This window comes from Alosa sapidissima, chromosome 6 (genome assembly GCF_018492685.1).
Source record: "Alosa sapidissima isolate fAloSap1 chromosome 6, fAloSap1.pri, whole genome shotgun sequence".
Lineage (NCBI taxonomy): Eukaryota > Metazoa > Chordata > Actinopteri > Clupeiformes > Clupeidae > Alosa > Alosa sapidissima.
Genome location: NC_055962.1, coordinates 909,919 through 932,907, shown reverse-complemented (window position 1 = coordinate 932,907; position 22,989 = coordinate 909,919). Strand labels below are relative to the sequence as shown.

General features: G+C 39.8%; 2 protein-coding genes across 5 annotated transcripts in view; one reads left to right on the top strand and one right to left on the bottom strand.

The window, feature by feature from the left end:
• hivep2a (HIVEP zinc finger 2a) overlaps nt 1–22,989 on the top strand; it is a 129,559-nt gene that overhangs the window by 65,444 nt on the left and 41,126 nt on the right. For 3 of the 4 annotated variants that reach the window (XM_042094281.1, XM_042094279.1, XM_042094280.1), the window contains one exon: nt 21,265–21,382. The gene's annotated coding sequence lies outside the window, so the exon portion shown is untranslated. Of the gene's footprint in view, nt 1–21,264; nt 21,383–21,580; nt 21,663–22,989 lie in introns of those variants that run through there. The other variant, XM_042094282.1, reaches the window with a different exon arrangement.
• Nucleotides 390–2,762, bottom strand: LOC121711013. Its single transcript, XM_042094283.1, has 9 exons — nt 2,686–2,762; nt 2,285–2,502; nt 2,075–2,201; nt 1,614–1,912; nt 1,424–1,461; nt 1,223–1,339; nt 1,040–1,115; nt 687–944; nt 390–429 (listed from the first exon to the last, which is right to left on the bottom strand). The coding sequence occupies exons 2-6, from the start codon at nt 2,488–2,490 to the stop codon at nt 1,308–1,310; spliced, it is 702 nt and encodes a 233-aa protein (XP_041950217.1). The 5' UTR covers nt 2,491–2,502; nt 2,686–2,762; the 3' UTR covers nt 390–429; nt 687–944; nt 1,040–1,115; nt 1,223–1,307.

The following is a 22,989-nucleotide window of genomic DNA, read 5'->3' as shown; positions in this document are numbered from 1 at the left end:
CACCATTGTTCGTTCGAGCCAGGTCTCTGTCTCCATTGTTATTGAAGTGGAGGGCCGCTAAGAGAAGTCTGTAGGAAAATGGTACACTTGAGTATTAGTGACCACAACTAAGCCAATGTAGTGTGATACACCAGCAATACAATACATTCCAGCATGAGGTTAGTGAGGTGACTATTCGATTTTATGAATACAGTCAGTAGGCTATGCGATGCTGTTGAAATGAACAATTTTGACCTTTTTCAATGAGGTTTTGGCTGCTATATTAGACTGCATTTGCTGTAGCCATACTCATCCATTAACCTTCATCAACATTTACCTGCTGTACATTCCAAGAAAAGAGAAGCCGGTGTGCTTTGGCGCAAATTAAAGGATTAATGAATTGAATGCCTCTGGAAGCAACACTTTCCAACTTTACCGCGGCTGTTGATCCTGTATAAAACAGTGTATTGTATAAGTATTATTATTATTATTACAAAATACTGACAAGGCATGACTACATTTAAATCACATGTTTTACTTTTCATCTTTAATAAGGCTGTTGAACAAACATATAATTCAGACGTGATGGGACCTGCAGAATGTCGTTCTTCCTCTACAAATGGTTATGCGTTACATCTCTAAGGCAATTAGTAGCATACTCAAACAAATCTTTGTCAAGCACAATGCAATTGTACACTCTATTGTACCTGGTTCAAGCCACTGCTTGTTCCTTCCCTCTCCTTCCAGAGGTGGGTGAACACATTGTGGAAATAAAGGGTAGTTGTGTTCATGTACATCCTGAACATGGTTCAACATGCTCTGCCACTTGGCCTCCATCTGATCAGGATCACCATTTGGGATGGAAGCCGCAGTCCAGTATAAATGGTTGATGATGGCGGGTCTCCATAGCTTCAGGTCCTCGCAATCTTTCTCCTTGGCCACAGTATCCAGTGCTTTTTGTAGACCTGTTCCAGAGCAGAAACGTGAAATATTGAAAAAGCTACTAGAATCACAAATAACATCCAAAGCAAAATTACGGCACCGACATTACGTTACATACTTTTCCCAATATGCCAGATGTCGTAGAAATGCCTTGTTCCTTCTGGACACAACTCCTCACGGACCCACTTAGCAACCTATAATATGCATCACATTAAGAATGAGAATATTTACTAGTTAGTTCACAGTCGTTTTACAGTAGATGTTATGATAGAGGTCCATCTATCTGTACAAGCATTTTTACCTGCCGATTTCTGTCGGTTATTAGGGCTGACAACTGCATGCCTTGGTCCTTCAGGAACCGCACACTGCGCTTCAGACCCTCTATCTCACACCAGGTGCTGCTTGGGACCTCGGAGCTCTAACAAAAAAAAAAAAAAGATTTGGTCATATCAGTAGCTTTTAAACCTGACACCTGATTTATGTGTCTAGGATATTAACCTACCTGGACAAGTTGAAGATCCAAAACCTTGTTTATTCGGTCTTCAATCAAGGAATACGTTCCATATTTGGCACAATGTCCAGGAGAGTCAGGTTTTTTGTTAATGGAAACAAAAATCACAGGCACTTTATGAATCTGTTAATACTGTGTTGGTCTGTTTTCTGTATTAGCAATAAGAGCTGAATCATCCTACCTGCAGTCACCAGAGAGGATCAGTCCACCCCCAATCTCCTTCAGCTCTCTGATGATCCCTCTCTGCTCCTTCTGCCAGGCCTGCACGATGGTAGGAATTGTGTAGTGGCGCTGATGGCGGAAAAAAGTGCTGGCACTGATGCACTGCAGCCCAAACAGCTTCAGCATCCTGATTGTCTGAGTAGCCATGCAGGCCGAAAAGTGAATGGCACCGCTAAGTAGAAGATTGCAGGCTGGCATGTTTTGGTGCAGCATATTTTGATTCTGCCAGTAACGCTGATAGCCACATGCTGTGCAGGCCTGAATGATGTATATGAAACAGGAAATTAATACAACTACTAATACCAATAATGTATACAGTATATACACAAGCCAAATTCAAAGTCGCTCACGCTTCCTCTGGATTTCCAGGGTAAGGCCATGATTCAACTCTAGACAAACAGTTAAAAAATATCCTCTTACCTGCTTGATTTTTATGTACGTCCCTTCCTGGTACTCTATTTGTCCCTGGGTTTCCCCACAACAGACCGAGCAAACAGTGAACAGACACATCAGCTGGCTTAGACAAACAATGAACTTGTCAGCCACACTGGAAAAAGAAAAGGAGAATGCTCATTAATGCTGACTGTGACAATTTGTGGACAAAATAAAAATAGGTATTCATTGTTTTACTTGGAGTCATTGAAGGATTCCTGTATTGGCTCTTCTGGATTCTCCTCATCAGATGACTCACTACTCATCTCCTCGTCTGGGATCCATGTCAGATCAGAATGGTCCATGACATCAGAGGATGATTCGTCCTCACTTTGGACAGGACTGGGCAGTGGAGTTGATGTTTGTTCCTCAAACCATTCAGTCTGAGTCCCCATACTAACCATCTCAGGCTTTACCTGAACAGCTAAGATGAAAATAGATTAATGTTGTTAGTTGTACAACATCACATAGTCAGTGGTCACAACACATGCACAGCCACAACAATACAGTCCAGTATGAAATGTCTTCTTTCTACCATCAGAAGTAATTTGTAAATATTTGTGCCATATACAGCTAATGATACATACAAGTTACACTACCTGATGAACGTTGCAGACATTTGATGTTGCACTGTGACCCACGATGAAGGACTAATGGTTCTGGACTGTGTAAAAAGAAACCCTCTGTATCTTCAAAATCTACAGTGCTAGGTGCATCTGTCCCTTCATTACTGGCTGCACTCTCTGCCAAAATCTGAAAACACAACAAAAGCACACAATAAAATAGGATACAAGCTTAGTTACCAACTGGATCAGTAATAAATCAGTAAAAAAAAAAGATATAAAACCAAAGCAACTCTGACATGTCAAAACCTCTATTCAAACACATTACTAAAAGCATTACTAAAACTAAACTTAGAATTTGATAATTTGGTGGCAAAGTCACCTCTGACATGGATAAATGGCTTTCAAATAAATGCCTTCTGTACAATTGTGACTTGTTTGCACAACCAGCATTATAATGTCCCAGGGAGCTACAGTGGGTCCCATTTAGAAGTGGCTACTGATACTGTATGTAAAACTACTAACTAAAACTACTAACTTTTCGCCAAGAGGTGGCAGCTGAAGTCTGCTTGATACTGTAAGCCATTGGTTCCCAAAGGAGATTGTATTTGGGTCTCCAGCATAGCCTAGTGACAATTTATGTTGTGTAATAGACCTATCTTATACCATACAGTACAACAAATCATTATTTTAGCAATTAGAAATAAACTCATTGCATTTTCAATTATGTATAATTTGATTTCTATGGTAAGAAGATTCGTAATGAGAGCTTATACCTGTCAACATTTCAGTGGCAGAATCTAGGAGATTTCTGCATATTGAGTAATATTTGGACCTTGCAATTTACCGGAGAGTAGCCTACGGGATACAAAATCAGACGTGAGGAGAGTGGGAGAACTGAATTGAAATGCGGGGGAAACGGGAGAGTTGGGCTAGCTGCCTGCCAATACCTATAGCATTGCTCAAACTGCTAAATTCATGTCAGAAGGCAGACAATTAACGACAACCTGTCCTAAAGCTCAGTCTCTCTCCCTCTCTCTGTATTATTGGACCGAAGTACTGATGCTAAGAACTTGCACAGTCAACGCATTTTTTATCCATATGATTGGCCATTTTAGCTATTCCGGTTATCAAATCATGTTTGCTAATGCAATAGCCAAGATTACATGCATGTTACTAGTTAGATGGTGGATTTCCCAAAACATAAACGCTGGAATCACTGAAATGATTAGAATAAAACAATTACGAAATCACACAAATTAAGAGTTAAAATAATTAAAAGTAAGACTTACTCTGCTAAGAGCTCGTTTTCGTTGTGCAGAATGTCTGCTAACGTTAGCACTTGGTCCTCCAGTCCCGCCCGCGCCAGAATCAGGTTTTGATGGTGGACTTGATTCCATCGAGTGAACCGAGGGAACAGCATCAGCAATCAGCCTCACATGGTCCTTACCACGAAATCCCATCCGAGACTCCAACAAATCTCCAGGTCGATAATTCTCCGGAGTGAAATGTGCACCACAAACAACCGAGTGTGTGGTGACAGACGCGGCAGTGAAGTCCGCTCTTTTCACCTGCACAAAACGCACCAAAGAACGAAAAGCCTTGCTTTTCCTAGAAGGAAAATGATGGACACGATGTCCTGACAGGCTGGAATTCGTGCAACCAGCACAAACACAATAATTAAGTGTGCTTGCAAGCACACTTATTGTTCTTCTTAAGTTTTATTATTATTATTTTTTTTTTTCCCGTCTCCCTAATTTTTTGTCAGCTCTAGCGCCTAGGCCCTTTGAGACAGAGACACCGTTCCAACTTTAAAACGTCTGGTCAGTACCGGTGTAAGTTGCACGCGAAGATGACGTCAGGTGGGCATGTCGTTCGTCCGCCATATTGGATTAAGGTCAAAGGTCAAAAATTTGATCCGAATGCCACGAAACTTGATGTACATTATCCTTGGACCAAGCCTCACAAAAGTTACCAGAAGGATTTTTGATTTTCGAAAGCGTTTGCCTGTCACAGCCAAACAAAATCGTTGGTGAAGCTCCGAAACAGGAAGTCGTCCATATCTCAGGAACACTGTCACATATAGATACCAAATGTTGTATATGAACTGGGGACTCCAATGTGAGGGTGCATAAGCTAAAAAAAAAAAAGAAATATTCCAAAAGTTTCCATCTTTTTGCTAACCACCATTTTTGGTAACTCTCACCATTCACACCATTCACCTTCTATCACAATGCCTTCCAAGTACGCTCAACGTCTCTGGGCAGCCACAATGTCTCCGGGCAACCTTGCCCAATCATGAAATCCTTGCTCTGCCATGGGATAGTATGGACTTACAAACTGAAATAGCAAGGAGAACAGTAGCTATATATAGCTTACATAATAGAGTTGTTTTCACATTGACGGTATTCAAAATAAATTTTTCATTATTGTTAAATATCATGATGGGAGAGTATTATTAAAAATGTTACAATACCAAAATACCAGTGCTGTTTTCAGCATCTGTTTAGTGCTTCATTGTCATTTTCATTGGATTCTCCCATTTGCGCGTAAATCGCTCATAAACTACTCACATTCTCCCATTCTGCTGTCACACACACAGTGACAAGCGCCAAATCCCCTGCAGTGTTGAAGAGATCAGCCAAATAAATAATAACCTATAGGTTTACGCTAGGCTATGTAAAACTCCCCATTAACAGCATCACGTCACTAACCACAGCGACTGCACAATCTCGTATTCACTCTGTTGGATATCTGAAGCTAGTTTGTCTACTTAGATACTGTAAATCCTCAAATTATGGCCGGGGTCTTAAGATAAAGTACAGGCCTTTAGGGGCAGGATTGTATTCGAGACAGCCCTTTATTTCTTATGCAAGTTTTATTTTGAGATGCGTTTCTTGGAGCGGCATACTGGTAGGCCTTCAAAAGCATGACATTTTCGGTTTAGTTTGATATTTAATTTACTTTTGGACTGTTTGATTATATTGTTAAATGTTGGGACTGATGGGCACTGAAATCTAGGGAGGTATTTGATGATCACCATTACTTATATAGTTGAAAGAGTGTTGGGATTTCAAACAAACCATCCACTTTCATGCGTTCATTGAACGTCTGCGGTGCTGTAATGGAAACCTTATTGCGTAGCCAAGTAGCCTATCGAGTTATTTTTAAATTATGCATGATTTACTTTTTATTAATTTCGTAGGCTGGCTTTATTTTGTTATATAGAAGTATCTAAATAACCTGTTAAAATGTACCAGAATTCAGGAAATTGCATCTAGTCCAAAAAAAAATTTCTGGGGGAGGACCCCATACCCCCCACTGAAATGTCCCACCCATTTTCAGAATGCCTCCGACGCCCATGGTCCTACTAGTAGGCTAGATCCCTTTGATACCAATGCTAATTTAACTCCAGGACCCTGGTCCCAGGGATGGATTACTGCACAGGCCTTCCGGGCCCAGACCCAGGGGCCCAAGGAGTCAGGGGGCCCTGAAGCCCAAGCCTTTGCATGGAATCATTGCCTCAATATCAACACATCAGGATGTAGGCTATGAATCTGATTGAATTTAGTATTGGCCATCCCCAAAATGCACCAGAATACAGGAAATCACATCAAACAAATTAAAAAAATTATGGGGGAGGACCCCCAAACCCCCCTTCCACCTATGCGACAATTAGTGGGGAGCCCTTAGTACATGTGGGCTCAGGGGCCCAAAAGTTCATAATCCGTCCATGCCTGGTCCCTACACCTGAGAACCACTGATGTACGTTTTTTTTTACTGTACGGTATAATGCTGAATGAGCCAAACAAAAATTTCCGCAGCAAAATTTTGGTTGGCCCCACCAAATCTCACTCCAAGGTTTTTTGAAAAGTTGGCAGCCCTGTTAGCGTAATGCCATGGTCATTTGATATGAGATGCTTGTACTCGTAACTTCGTCACTCGTAACTTTAGGACTCCTATTTTTTTTACTAAGAGTAATTCAGGAAGCATTTTAGCCCTAAAAGTAGCGCCTGAGTCTGTGACAGCTTAAGCGAGGACTCCTAATAAGACCGATTCACAAACAATGTTTTGTGGTGGCATTTCACGTCGCGATGTTTTGAAATGCGTCTAACAATCACGAGGGAACAATTTTGCATTGTAGGCATAACTAAGGGATGCAGTAACACCAACAACAACAACCAAAACTAGCCTACTCATTGTTTACATGTACATTAAATGTAACGTTTCATTGTGAATCAAATTAAAAGATTCTCCTCTTTGCAAACGTTGGCATAGGCATATGGTGACAGATTAATTACAGTGCATGAAAATGCACTGTACTGTTCTTCCTAGGCAACAACTTCTTCTTATTATTATTATTCCGCTTACCACTTTTTCCGTACGCTATTTCTCTTGAACAGTTTAACTTAGATACTTCATTCAAACTTTGTAACGTAGGTATTCAAACGGACGAAGCTGCTATGTCTTTTCAACTTTGAAACTTTTATACTTTTTAAACTATTAAAGAAAAACTTTTTAAAAATCCCCATAGACTTAACATTGCCGATTGTGACATCATAATACGGCCGTTAAGCAATTAGAATCCTATGGCAGGTGTTCAGGCCACCTGGATCAACTGCCAGTCTCAGGCTTTAAGCATACAAACTGGCCCTATTAAGTCTACACATCCTGTTCAACTGCTTCCTCTGCCAAAAACTGTTTCAAAATAAAAGTCCTCACTACAACATTTCACTGTTAAACAATTTAACCCTTTAAACTACTGAACTTTAGCTAAGTAGCATGGTTAGCATGTTAGCATTACTAGCACTGCTATAAAACATTAGCTAAGTAGCATGGTTAGCATAGTTAAAAATCTTAGCATAACTGCTAGCAAACTATAGAGCCATTCCAACTTTCGTCAAATGATCGTCCTATACACATACCTATACACATTCATTTAACTTCCAGTCTATCAACAACTTTTAAACTATTTACCTTCAACTTTTAAACGGTCTACTTTTAAACTATCTATTAAACTAGCTGTCTATCAACAACTTTTAAACTATCTACTGGCTATCAACAACTTTTAAACTATCTACATTCAGCTTTTAAACAGTCTACTTTTAAACTATCAACTTTTATTAAGCTATGCAGCCACCATGTCTATCCTAGCATCACCGTAGTAACCATCTCTGTATTATCTATTTTAACTATGATACATGATATTTTACATCACAACTTTAGCATTTTCATGCACTGGTAATTCCTTGGAATTGCATTTCTAGTTTAATAATGTTGCTGCGTGAATCACATTAAGTGCGAATGAAGTGGCCACTTCTTAATGGGACTCACTGTATGGATGTAGGCTAAGTAAAATAGAGATGTTTAAAATAAGATAAAGTTAGGATATGCCCGCTTGACAACGGCAGAGATAACTGGCCTTTGGCCCTAGCAACCATCCATTTAGAACGACTGGCCTTCATAGCAACCAAGGATCTTAGCTGTGATTCATGTAGCTACAGTATGCATGCAATGTGATGCAAAGTATAGAAAGGTGATGAAATATACAGAGACAGGTCAAGAAATATAGTGCAATGTAGACAGTACAGTTGATTTACAGAAGGTGGTTTAGAGTAATATGAATTAAATATAAATATGTGCAGTGTATTAGCAGTTATCTCATACAATAAGTAGAATAATGTATGTAGATGTAGCAGTAACATTATAATAGTAGAAATAATAATATAGATATATGCAGTGTATTAACAGAATATAATAAAACAGAATAAATATGGATATTCAATATGACAAATATATAACAGATATGTACATGACATACAGCTATGTGCAGTGTGGAAACAGTAGACGTCTGAAGAAGGGTGATTACCCAAAACGTCACGGAAAAATAAAAACAAGTGGGAGCAGAAAACCCTGGTTGAAGCGGACTTTTTCTCTTTTTTGTCCAGTGTGGAAACAGTCATTGTAGTGCAGAAACAACATTATAAGAGTAGTAAGAATAAGTCTATGTGCAGGATGAATAGTATAAAGATCAGTAGAATAACTATGTATACATGTAATTACAGTAGGCCTATGTACATTTGTAAATAAATAGAAAACTATGGGTGAGAGGGATACATTAATTTTATTTAATCGTAAAAGTAAATTGCATTCAATTAAATTGCAATTAAAAATCTTTCCAGTAGGCTTTAATGTCACGCAAAAAGTACAACCAAAGCTGAGCTTGATCAACTAGAACGTCTAAAGAACCAGAACTTGAGTGTAGTTTTTTGCTGGGTCCCAGGCCATGTTGGTCTGAGGGGAAATAAGAAAGCGGACAGTACTGTTAAGCAATCCCTCAATGAAGAAGTCACAGATAAGTGGCAATCTGGGATTAATGTACCAACAACAAGCAAGGAATGTGAATTTTGGCACATTTTCATGATCCACTGGGTCGTTATGGGCCACACAAAATACGGTGTTGCTAAAATTACTCCTATTGTGGCTATTAGAGACATGCGTTCATGAGTATCCAGCTACATTCAATGAGTTAAGTAAAATACATTCACACACACAAAAAAAACATCACTAATGTTGTGGACATTCCTTTATTCTGAGATACATCAATAGGCTCTCAAAACAATCCCAAACAGACATAAGGTCTTTATAGAGCAAATCCATATAGATTATTTGTCAAATAAACCAGTAAAACAGAATTAGGGGATGGAATATATAACATTCTCACTCATAGCTCATATTTTTTAAATAAATCAGTGAAAAAGTATCCTGACAAACAAGCAGCATTTTAATGCCTTAGTCATATTTCATAATTTAAAATTTTTCTCTAGGTTACCTGATAGCCCAGTTTGAGAGGTGCAAGACGTGTGACATTATTTACTTTTTGCAGCCAATCACTGCTGTTGTTTTATTTTATTTATTTGATTTTAGTCATAGAAGCTAAATTCGAAGGCAGGCCACAGGTAAAATTCAACGAACCGCATTCACCCCACAAGGCAATAGTTGAATAGAGCTTTTGAGGTATTGCCACTGCTCCAACACTGAAAGGCACTGTTAGAATGCTTGGATCAAGCCAGGTTCAGCATAGCGTATGTCACTGTCTGCTCACGTTGGTGACCGGACCAGGGCAAGCACACTTTCGCAGTTCCCGCTGGAAATGCAGTCTAGTTGACCATTATGACTTCTCTAAAACTCTATCTAAAACTTTCTCTATCTCTCGCTCTGTCTCTCACTACTGCTCTAACTACATCTACATCCACAATGAGAGAACTGAACGCGAGCTCTTATTTGCCTCTGCCTACCAGAGGCGATTGCTCTAAGACTACAGGGGAAGCTCAGCCTCCTCTAAAATATTACGGAAAATCGCATCAAATAACACTATTAGCCTACATTAGCTTCTAGCCTACTATTCCAACTAGAACATGCTGAAAACATTTTCATCTTCATGGCTAGTTTGTTCAGCAATAAGGTTTTGCTGGTCTTTTATCGTGATTTCGCACCCGTAATACATTGCTGTGACGACACGATCCATCAAAAAAACATGCAAAAAACCCATAGACGCTCGGCTTCACTGGACTTTCAAAGAGTTGGCTGATCTCAGTGCAGAAAAGCTAGCTCTTTATTGGACAAGCGCCACAAAATCGTCATTTCCAGGGAAGCCCGGCGTCTCTGGGAGTGAAATAGGCGTGTTCGACTTGAGGCAGGTCTGACTTGGTCTGGCTTTCTACGTAAACGTGATCTTCAGAGGCTAGCCAGGAGGAGCTACAACAGAGGGCAGCCAGAGAATGTCTAATAAGGGGAGAACCTTCACTCTCGGAACGCTTCCGGTGTGGTACTGCATCTAGGGGTGCTCACGGGCGAGTCCAGAATGAATGGAGGTCTATGGAGCTGTACCCCTCAAAATCCACTTTTCTCGGGATATAATTTTTTTTCAAGTAATTTGAATATTGTATTCGAAAGGGGTGGCAAAGACAATACACTTGGTTGAGTATTATATTTTTTAAAGTCACTTAATTGTTCTAAAAAGCCTTTCAAACGTGTCAATGACGTCATTCATTAGCATGATCATAGCATAGCATAGCATCAATGCTAGCGTGTTATGGGCAACAACGACCCAACCTGTAAGAAAACGAAAGCACATGACTTCCGGATTATTTCACTTTTGATTGATAATCCATATCCATTTTGCGAAAAATAAAATAAAATCTGAGGGTTTCAGTGGTTAAATAGGTGAAAACAATAAATGTAGCCATGCAGCTCCATAGGACCCCATGTATTTTGGACTCGCCCGCGATCGCCATCTAGGTGAACTCTGGTGAACTGCAGCCAAGTTGGGTTTGTATGGGATTAATAGAGAGTGGGGAGGCTCTCCGTAGACGGGCTCTGGGGCAGCTCATCCCGGACAGACAGGCTACAGTCTGCCTGACATGACTCGCGGGAGACATCGCGAGAGATATCGCAGAATTTTGTTTGCGATAAATACAGCAGAACTTTCATTCTTACTCATTAAAATGAGCATGATGACTGACGAAATAAATTCTTATGATGTAGTTTAAATAAACCACTGTTGTCATACAGTTAACAGGCCTGCTTTGTAGCATTCAATATCAAGTGTTTTCCCTATATGTGTGTCTATCTATTTAACCAACAGCAGAAAATAACAGAATATCCAAACGTTTTCAGTAGGCTAGCCTACCATTGTTGCAGAAATCACGCATAAGAAGGTATCCCTTGGATTTCTGTTTATTTTCGCATATTCCAACATAAGGAAGCAGCATGAGACTCCCGTCATAATCGTCATGAGGACATTCCTCCCAAATGGCCCTATCACGTCTTTGAACTGACGTCATGAGGGCGTGTTTTAGCTCGTGCAGCTCGTGGAAGGCAACTGCAAGATCTGTCTGCAGGCTAAGACTCCCGCGATATTTTAAGGTCATGTGACATGGTGTCACGGTGGTAAGTCCCTCCCCGGCTGACAGAAGTCGGACAGAATTTCTAACCAGCAAGCATTGCGTCCATCCCAGTATGCATTGTGTTCAACCCAGCATGCATCACATCAAGTCAGATCTGCACAGATCTGCCTCAAGTCGAACACGCCTGGGACAGTGGGATGGCCTGGACGCCGAGCTTCTGTATGATGATTGCATAGATATATATACTGACAGTATATATATCTATGTGATGATTGGAGGAACCGTCATAGAGGCTGGACTCTTTTTGACTGACAGCATATGTCGCGATCTGACAGGAAGTGGTTCAAGTTCAAGGGGATGCGTTAAAGGAGAATTCCGGTGTGATTTTGACCTAAAGTGTTTTGAAACATGACACCGAGTGTGAACCTATGTCTCATAGCCCATCTCGGCTTGTCCCCTGCACTCCGAAATCTGGCACTAGTTAGCCGATGCTACCAACAAGGCGGCTAATGCTGGTGCATTGCTAGCTGAATAATTGACCATTTTTATCAGAGCTTCCCCTGTTCCAAAGAGCAGCAATCGCCACTGCTGCCTACGTCATATGACGCGTTGCTATAGCGGGAAAGGCGTAGTCCTTATCCTAGCTTAAAATAAGCACATTTTCATCAACATTTCTATTTTAGGTTTTGTGTTACATAGTAATGTCTACATACGTGTTTTTAAAAGACCTCTTCAGACAAGATTAAGCATTAATTCAGTTATAAATTCAACCTACAAACTGCTCTTTAAGCTCCTTTGTGCAGTCCTTCAGCACACGACCTGGGATGTTGTCTGGGCCTGTTGCCTTACGGGTGTTGATAGCAGCAAGTGTCCTCTTCACGCTGTCAGTGTAACCTGTGTTGTGTTGAACCTGCGCGATTCAGCCCTGCACACGCCTGGACTCAAACCCGCGACCAGCAGCACCTCGGATCGGGAGGCGAGCGCGCTAACAATTGAGCCAATAGCCCAGGCTACTGGCTCGCATGCCAGCAGCACTCTTGAGGCGTCGGGGAGTGAGGTTTACCAACGTTCCACAAGCACAGCTAAGCTAGCTGGCATCAGCAGAGAGGGACAGGGGCTGCTCGTGTAGAGGGGGAGGGGTCTTCTGTGGGCAAGTGCTGTTTTGTGCTTCAAAGCGAGCAAAGAAGCGGTTCAGATTGTTGAGCAGAGGGATGTTGCTCTCACAGCTCTGTGGCGCAGGCTTGTAATCTGTGAGGGCCTGAATGCCCTGCCATAGGCTTTGTGCGTTCCTGCTGTCTTTGAAGTGGGTGGTTATCTTGTGAGTGTATTCTTTTTTTGCTTCCTTGATGCCACGGGACAGGTTGGCTCTTGCTGTTCTCATGCCAGCTTCATCCCCAGCTCTGTAGGCTTTGTCTCTGGCCCTCAGCAGCCCTCAGTCAGCCATGGCTTCCAGTTAGCCCGAGTGATGATGTCTTTTGTATGGGTCACATCATCGATGCACTTGGTGATGTAAGAGGTTACAGTGTCTGTATACTCCTCTATGTCTGTCTGGTTGTTGTAAGTGGCTGCCTGCTTAAACATTTCCCAGTCTGTTGTGTCAAAGCAGTCTTGAAGAGCATCGGAGGCTCCCTCAGGACACACTTTTACCTGCTTACGAACCGGTTTGTTGTGCTTTTACTCTTTGTCTGTATGCGGGCATTAGCATAACAGTGATATGGTCAGAAAGTCCAATGTGGGGGAGGGGGGTGGCTTTGTGTGCTCCTTTGTGTGTAGTGTAGACCAGGTCCAGGTTGTTGTCTCCTCTTGTTGGAAAATCAACATGCTGGTGTAGCTTTGGAAGAACAGACTCATGATGGGTTCTCTGCCAACAAATACCGCCAAATTATTTGATCCTCTTCATTGCTGTGGATGTTTATTATCCGATCAGCAACGTAACCAGACAAACCGCAATCCCTTAAAGCGGGCACCGACAAATACCAACAAACCCTTCTTTGCTGTGGCCGTTATGATGAATTTAGACTTATTCCCTTCAGATGGTACTGACCAACCCCTCTCAAGGACTCAAAGACCAACCCCAAAATGTTATTAACATGTTAATATCAGATATTCTATATGAACATAGTAGAATTAACCTAACAATGTTTTTGAATCATTCTATACAAGGTCAATATAAAGAAAGAAATTTACTAAGACCACTGACCAAATGGAACACAGTGCCCACTTATCACGTCAGGCTCTCTCAACATCTGCACCTCATGATGTCTGTACCTCAGGGGTGGAAATTAACTGAAACCTGCAATTCATAACTGAAACCTTCCTTGTTCACGAGTTGTGTAAATGGCATGACATATCCTTCATGACGGCATAAAATTAGCTATCTAGCAAGTTGTATCAGGTTAAGCAAATAGCTATACTCACACATTCAATTTCTAGTGATGCAACGATATATCGGCCGATATGGGCCTTTTTTGCTGCCATCGGCCATCTGCGAAACGGCCGATATTAGTGGCCGATATTTTCAAATATGCTGGCCACGACTGAATCGCTGATAAGTGTCGCCAACCTATTCTAAGAGTGCAGATCTGAAAACTTTCCATAGGGAGTAGCAGAGGGATATGCAAGCTTAAAGTTATTTTCTTCTCTCTCCAGGGTCTAAATTTCACTGCGGGATTGAGGGTATTGTGCATAATACAACACACACACACACACACACACACGCTCAGGTCACGTCTGTCAGTAGTGTTCACTAAAATCATTAATGAACATTGCAAGACACTTATCTCTTCTATGATCCCAGAAAGATTTTTTTTGACTTGTTAGTTTTTTGAACATTTATTTTATCTAATGACATAGAAAACATAATGAATTGCATCCACATATCCTTATGCATTATGCACAACTTTTATTCACTAGCCTAAAACCATGAGACTGAAGGCTAATTACTCTCACATATTTCTTAAAGTACACCTACACATCACCAATGTGCACTCAATTAGACCAACACACCACATTAAAGATATGCCTAAGTGTAATAGTTTAAAAATCAATATGAAGTATTCAAATGACTATATATGTTTAGCAACTAGTAATTATGCAGATTATAAAATACTATACATTATTAACTAAATACACTTTATATGAATTTAAGTATAGTATATAAGTATACATACTCTTTTGATCTCTTGAGGGAAATATAGTCTCTGCATTTATCCCAATCCGTGAATTAGTGAAACACACTCAGCACACAGTGAGGTGAAGCACACACTAATCCCGGCGCAGTGAGCTGCCTGCAACAACAGCGTTGCTCGGGGAGCAGTGAGGGGTTAGGTGCCTTGCTCAAGGGCACTTCAGCCGCTTTCTACTGGTCAGGGTTCAAACCGGCAACCCTCCGGTCACAAGTCTGAAGCGCTAACCAGTAGGCCACGGCTGCCCCACAACAAGCCATCATTTTCCGTGTGTGTTTGTGTGTGTGTGTGTAGAGAGTCAAACAGAATCTAGGATGGCCACTGCTGTGAATGATCACACTACAGTATATTCAATACTACTATTAGATGACGCCCCGCCCCCACAAATTGTGTAAATGAAGAACCTAAGGGGGGAATTCCCCCCATTTTGAAAAATACATTTTATGTATTTGAAATGTATTTTGAATACTTTTTTGCCAGCAAAGGTGTATCAAAAAAATATTGGTATCGGTATCGGGTATCGTTATCGGCCAAAGTGAAATTTTAAATATCGGTATTGGCCCAGAATTTCAATGTTGGTGCATCACTAACATTTTCTTCAGGTGAACAGTGAAGCAAACCAATACGAACAGCCTCAATTGGTAATGTCTGGCTATTTAATGTACTGTATGATGTATTGCGAACATTGGAGACACCAAGCGCTCCAACTGATGAATGACTTGTGAGGCCCGATGTGTCAGAGTGCTCGTTGATCCTGTGATCCCTACAGGTGTTACCAATTGAGGCAGCTTGCCTTAACATTAGGAAATAGTTAGGGATCATACACTGATGAAGGCCGCAAGGCTGAAATGTTTGTTACCCCTGAAAAAGGACTTATTTGTATTTTTAAAATATTCAATATTAAATTTCTAGACTGAGTGTGAAATTGATTTCATTGAGCGCGTCAAAATGGATAAATGAAGTGCATGCAGAAGGCGGAATGTCAATTGTGCAGAAATGTGCTGTGGCCAAGATTCAGGTAACCTATGTCAGCAACAGTTTGAACTTCAGTAAGGAGAGGTAAGCACACATAGGCTATTACATGGCAGAGGGACAGTAATCAGAAGGAGAATGTATAGCGTGGCAAACGTAGCTTCATAATTAACAGGCTCAAAGAGTCTGGTTTGGGTAACATGTCATGCTGCTGATGATGAAGACAATTGCTGTGTCCATTCCATCATTCAAATAGCACAGCATACGCTACTTTTTATCATTTTTTTATTGCTAACATTACTCCCTAACATGGTCACATTTCCAGCTGAAACCTCCACATTAACATGATGGTTTTTTTTAATACATAGCTTTTGGCTAGAACCACTGTATCATTGACTATCATATAACATAATATTCAAATTATTTGACTAAGGGTTGAAAATAATAGGTGAATAATGGGTGAAAATACAATATTTCAAGTCATCTTCATGCAATAGGCAACTGAAAGATTTACATAAAACCCTGAGAGACATCAATGTGAAATGAGTTCATGGACCTCTGTAGGCTGCATTGTAGTAGCCTACTTTACTGTAGGTTTATCTAACAGAGCCTCCTCTTTAACAAGTGCTTGTATTTATTGAATATGGAGATTGTGTACTCCAGCCACCTCGGACCATCAATGAGTCAGACAGAGCAAGTTAGTACAGTCTTGTTCACTTACTGTACACTGCTCCACGGCACTTAGTTCAATACACATGTTTAAGGGTAGCCTACTGCCAGGATTGCATATTAGTGAGTGTGCCTGACCGATTGTAGTGGGCCATTCAGGCCAAAAAAAGCCTGGGCCGATTTTTTGTCCCAGTCCAGCCCTGCCTAAGATAAGATGTTTTCCAAGATCCAAGTTGTCAAAAACATTCCTAATATTAAAAACCATAATTGCCAAGCTGGCATATTTTTTTTAAATCTTTTGTTCATCTTTGTGAAATCACTGTCAGGCAGGTTCTTGTTGTTCAAGTAAATTGAATTTAAGAAATCAAATGAACCTTTAGTGTATTTTAAAGAAATTCTTAAATAACAGTATTTCTTAGTTAACACAACGTTTACATGGTTGTAACTGGCCTTGATAACCATATCAGCATAATTTCTTTACTGGAAATCAAAATGTGCCATCAGGAAATCATCATAAATATAATTCCTTGACCCATTTGTAGCGAAAAGTGTTTGGGACTGGAATCAAGTTTAAAGGTGCTCTAAGTGATGTTGGGTAACGTCACTTCTGTTGACGTTCAAACAAAATAGAGAGCTAGCTTGCTACTCCCTCCTCCTCCCTCCCATGCAAAGCTGGACCAGGTTGTTTTTGCTGCGGTTTTTGGAGCCTGGGCTGTCCACAGAGACTGTGTCTTTTTACAGTGTATTCAGGGCACAGGCAGCTAGCGGATGGTGAGGTGATATTTGCTGTATGTGACAAAAATGTTTTAGCTTAGAAGCCGCATAACATCGCTTAGAGCACCTTTAATGGGTTACTGCATTCAATAGTTAAATGCATATCCTACTGTCTCTCCAACTATTCTCTAGTGTGTCCAAAATATACATATAGTTTGAGTATACTCTTTGTTCATGGAATGCTAAGACTCACGGTAACACTCCATAATAAGGTGCCATAATAAATAGCAAACTAGTAATTACCTAACCCTTTGTTAATATTTGTTAATTGTTACTAAAATATCTATTTGGCACAAGTTAATAGTTTTTTCATCATTAATTAAATATTAGTTGTTTGCATAAAATCTGTATGTTAATGTTTTAACAAATCTATGAACTAATATTGTATTAATATTTGTTAATAGTTAACTAAATGTCTTTTTGCACTAATTAACAGTTATTTCTTACATCATTTAAATGTTGAATGTTTATTCACAAACTATATGCTTATATAAAAGTTAATGACATATTATTATTTATCTAGCTTTTCTGATTAGCTTTGTGGAGAATTTATGGAATTTATGGTTTATGGCTTTATGGTCTTGTGGGGTGTATAAGGCACCCTACTGCCAGTGGTTGGTTGTATGAGAGTTTGCGCACCTCTTCTTCCACTTCATCCTTATTGGATACCTTTGTGGTTGGCTGTCCTATAATTGGTGACCCTCTGTCTAGTGTTTGAAAGTAATGTACTCTTTGCCTTTGGAAGTACTATTTGGTTGCTGCTTGAATTTGGTGAAATTCAGGGGAGAGGGGTGTAACAGAGTTAGAAATGTAGTTTAGTGTTTGTATGTGATTTTCGCCGTAATTAAGCAGCTTTATTGAGATTGGTGTTTTGGAGCCCCCTCTGGAGAAACGGTATACTGCAGCTCTGCAGTTTTGTCCTTGTATTGTTGCCATAGCCAATTAGCCTAGAAATCTAGACGCACCCCTAGCGGGCTAGTCTAGCAACTCTCCGTTGGCTTGTGAGCTCCAGAAATCGAAACTTAATCAGGACATTGAAATCGTGTATAGCAGGGGTCTCAAACTCAAATGAGCTGGGGGCCAATTCTGCCAACGTCATCTGATTGGAGGGCCGGCTATTTCTGAAAATGCAATGTTCTTTTTTTCAAATACCACACAAAACTGCAAACAGAAAGTGCAAGTGTTTTTATCTAGTTTTAGACACCTGTGCTAGCAACCTTAGCTTATAAATAAAATAATAATAAAATAAATATTAATACAAATTATAAAATAAATGAAAAACCTAAAAACAGGTATGTGTGTGTGTTTCACACCAAATAAAAATATTTCCTCTCATAACTTTTTTAAACCTGGCAAACTAGGCATCAGGGTTAAGAAAGCAACACCATTGGATTTTTATATCAAAATTTCAAAAGGCCATGGCTTGAAAGTAGTCAGAGATAAAGTCCTACTGTAAATGTAAAAATCTTTAGTAAAACAAAAGTTTATGAAGGGTGTAAATTTACCCATCTAATTTGTCACTGGATGGCAAGCACCTCAAATTATGCACCTTTCAGTAAATACTGGATGAACATATTTAAGCAGGTTTACTTTCCTTTTTTCATATTACCCACATAACAAATTAACAGGAAAACACCTAAGATGTATACCAACACCTAAGATGTTGTGGTTTAGTAATTACTACAATATAGGCCTACAATAAAGTATTCTGGTCAAACAGTTCCTATCGCGGGTAATCTGCAGTACCCAGAAGTTCGCATCATATTGCGGGTGACTTTGTAGTTCTTTAGAGCCCTATTTCTACTAGCCCTGCTGTCTGTACCACATCCATTACGGACACTATGATCACGATTACCACTGCAACCTCCAAGCTATGTTGGGCAGAGGGTCGAAACAAGCATGGTATGCTTAGTGGACACCGTTGTATACACGCACCTCCATTCACAGACGCACCGTGACTATCACTGTCGATCGATCATAATCTCCAAAAGGATATTCTCCTTCAGAATTAGAATAGGTGAATAACATAGCTTACCTAAGACTTCATCACACGTGAACGTTTTTCAACATTTGGTGTAGGCCTGTTTCTGCAACACTATGGCCTGCATCGCTTCCGCGTCATTACAAATGCACGTCTTTGTGTTTCTCGCGTGTAATACAAGTATTTCCTGAAAACTTTGCGCAGCGATTTTGGGTTTGAATCAAGCTCTGGATGTCTTGCACATAGTGGAGCAGAGTAGGCCTACAAATGAGATTTGTCACCGTACCTGGATCTATCGTCTATTTTAATCAGTATCGTTGTTTGTCGCAATTAATAGCCTCAAGGGCCGGATTACATTATTATTTTGTCATACGTCGCGGGCCGGAATTGGGCAAGACGCGGGCCGGGTGTTTGAGACCCCTGGTGTATAGAGTTGTTTGGTGGGCTTAACATAATGATTGATGGCAGAGTTGCAACGGTTTGGCTTGAATTCCCTGCTACTTGAAAACAAATATCCTATTGCGTCCTATTGCGTGCAGAGGGAATTTGAAAGACAACTGATTATCCCGCCCCTCGGACTGAGCACTGCGAACGGTGAGTGCCCAGACCCTACATTTTAATGTGGGTCTGGCTCGCCAGGCTAATAGCCGATCAGAAGCGGTATGCTTTGCATTGGTAGGTTGACTGTATAAAGCACTCCCCACTTTTTGTTTTAATTTTGTAACTGTAAAATGTTGTTTAAGTTGAAAACTTCAATATACCACCTGTATTATATTATTTTACATGTATTGTTAGGATTTCGGTGCAATTCTAGCAACTTAGAGAACGTTTATTAATGTTTTCATTATGACCACGAGTTCATACACACTGAGTCTAATGTGACTAGCTGTAAACTCCGCTAGCAACTTTCCATGCATTCATTGTAGTTAGCTTAGTGTGCATGGAAAGTGCAATTCAGTCTAGCAGGAAATTAATGTACATTTAGTTTAGCATTATGTTTATGCATTACCTCCGTATGGTCTACGTCTGTGAGTGTTTAGTGAGTCTCAGAATATTAATAAACTGTTGTGCATTCTACATCTGTGAGTGTTTAGTGAGTCTCAGAATATTAATAAACTGTCGTTCTGTGCACCTGAACATTCCATGTCGCATGTCTCCCTTGCTAGTAGGGCTGACAGTGATGGTATAGAAATGATGCATGTAATATAGCCCATTCAACTACTTCTTTTTATTTTGCTTGTGCAGATGCTGTTTTATGTATGCCAGTGCTTGAAGGCATGTTTTGTTTTAACTTTTCCTAAAGGAATAAATGTGATAAGCCAGTTTTGGTCTCAGTCCCTTCACCGTCTGACTAATAGTTATATATTACTAATATATTAATAAAGCTTAACCAACTTTATTATAAGGGTCCCCCATACTGATAGTTATATATTACTAATATATTAATTAAGCTTAACCAACTTTGTTATAAGGGGCCCCACACTGATAGCTATATACTACTAAAAAATAATTAAGCTTAACCAACTTTATTATAAGGGTCCCCCATACTGATAGTTGAGTGGCAGACAAGAGTGGCAGCATGTCAAGGTAGCTCCGTGTTTTTTTCTTGAATTTCCCCTTGGGGATCAATAAAGTATCTATCTATCTATCTATTGTAAGGGTCCTATGGGGAGTGGTTCATATTGGGATAGGCAGAAGCACAGTTTAATAACAATTAGTTAAATAATAATAAGTCATTAACTTTTCTATTAACATATAGTTTGTAAATAAACATTTAACATTTAAATGATGTAAGAAATAACTGTTAATTAGTGCCAACAAGACATTTAGTTAACTATTAACACATATTAATACAATATTAGTTAATAGATTTGCTAAAACATTAACATACATATTTTATGCAAACAACTAATATTTAATTAATGATGAAAAAACTATTAACTATTACTTATTCATTTTACAAATATTAACAAAGGGTTAGGTAATTACTAGTTTGCTATTTATTATGGCACCTTATTGTGGAGTGTTACCAGACTCACTTATGGCAATTTGAGTTAATGATAGTTCTATTATGTCTTCTGTTTCCAAACTGGTATATGTTGCATGGGCCGGATCCTCCATCCAGTCACTTACTGAAATACTGGACCATCAACTGTCTACTCTTGATTATGGGATCCATCTGGAAATGTGAAACTCTGCAAGCACATCACATTCTTCCATCTTCATCTTGTTGCCTCTGCTGGGTAAGTACTTGGAAGACAGTGCTGAGCATTCACACTTGATAGCTGAATTCTACTTTTCTCTTTTTTCTCTCATTTTCTATCTGTATTTCATCCATTCTTTGGCAGATTTAATGGCACTTAGCTGTAGTGTTTCAACCTATGCTCCAGTCTTTGTATTTTTGCTCGTATACTGCTGTTTTCTTTTTTTTTATTTTCCAGACTTTGAGAGTGTGATTGTTCTCTTTTTTGAGCAACTGTCCCGGAAAATTCCCTTGACACAAATTGTCCCAGTTTTCATCCGGTGAAAATGCACTTATATTTAACATTTCATAGTTTCAAATAAAATCTCATTTGTTTCTCTTCTGCTGCTATTCTGTTTTCTTCTTGGTTATGTTTATACATCAAATCCTGTGTCTGTGAGTAGATAAAGTAGTAGTAGCAGAGATATGAAAGCTTACCTTACTACCTACCAACTGCCGCACAACTACATCCATGGCCCCAGACCCCAACGTGTAATTTATAATTACGTTTAGCCATGTTTTTTTTTTTGCTAAAGGGTGTATGCTTTTGGACGTATGATTGAGTTTATAGTAGATTGTAAATAGATATTTTAGGTCAGTTTCCCATACATTGTATAAGAGTCATCCTGGATGTGAAGAGAACTTCGATAAAGTAGTATGTTTTCACGTTAGTGAGTCTATCAGAAAAAATATAGGTGAGGCAATAGGAAATCTTACAACATTGTATCTTTATGTTTATTCCCATATTTTCTATACTCAAATGCATTTTTAATATTGCTTCTATTCACCAATGAACTTGAAATAAACTAAAAAAATATTACACATCAGTGTTTCCTCTACGTTGATTTTTAGCATGGCGGCCCGCCACGGCAAAATTAATACCACGACAGACTATCTTCCCAGTGTTTCCTCTTCATTTTGTACCGGTGGCCACTGCTTCAGAATTAGGGCAGACGCACAATATTGTCCGGACACATAGTAGACTAAATCCGCTGGCTGCAGAGAATTACCTGTCCAGTTTTATTTCATAAATGCGGATGGTCTGCCCCCACTGCTAAAAAAAATCTAGCGGAAACACTGCACATTCACAATAACATTTTTTCCACTGTAATGGGTAATAGCAAAGTCCTTTTAGGCAAGTCCCTCCACTTGGCGGCCATTTGACAACGCTTTTTGGGCACTCGTCGGGCATCCATTTCGGCAGAAATGCGTGTGCGCAAGGCTTCATGACACCAATCTTGCTCCAGCGGCGAGATCACAACACATGATTGGCACGATGTCTTCACAACACACCATATGATTGGCTCAATGTATTCACATGTCGACGTTTTGCCAAGGAAGGGGTGGGATATGTGTAGACAACGGCCATATTGGCGTGACAAACTAGCCCCATGCATTTCTATGGAGTATTTTTTGAGTGCTGTGTCTCCACATTAGAAAGTCTCTGGTAATAGTGACTCTTTACCAGGGTTCCCACTCAAAGTCAAATGTAAAATTTCATGACCTGATACAAATCCTGAATTTCCTTGACCAATTGGGAAATAAAAAAATGGGCAATGAAAAAACAGGTAGGGCTAACTACAACTACTCAAGCAAGTAGTAATGGAA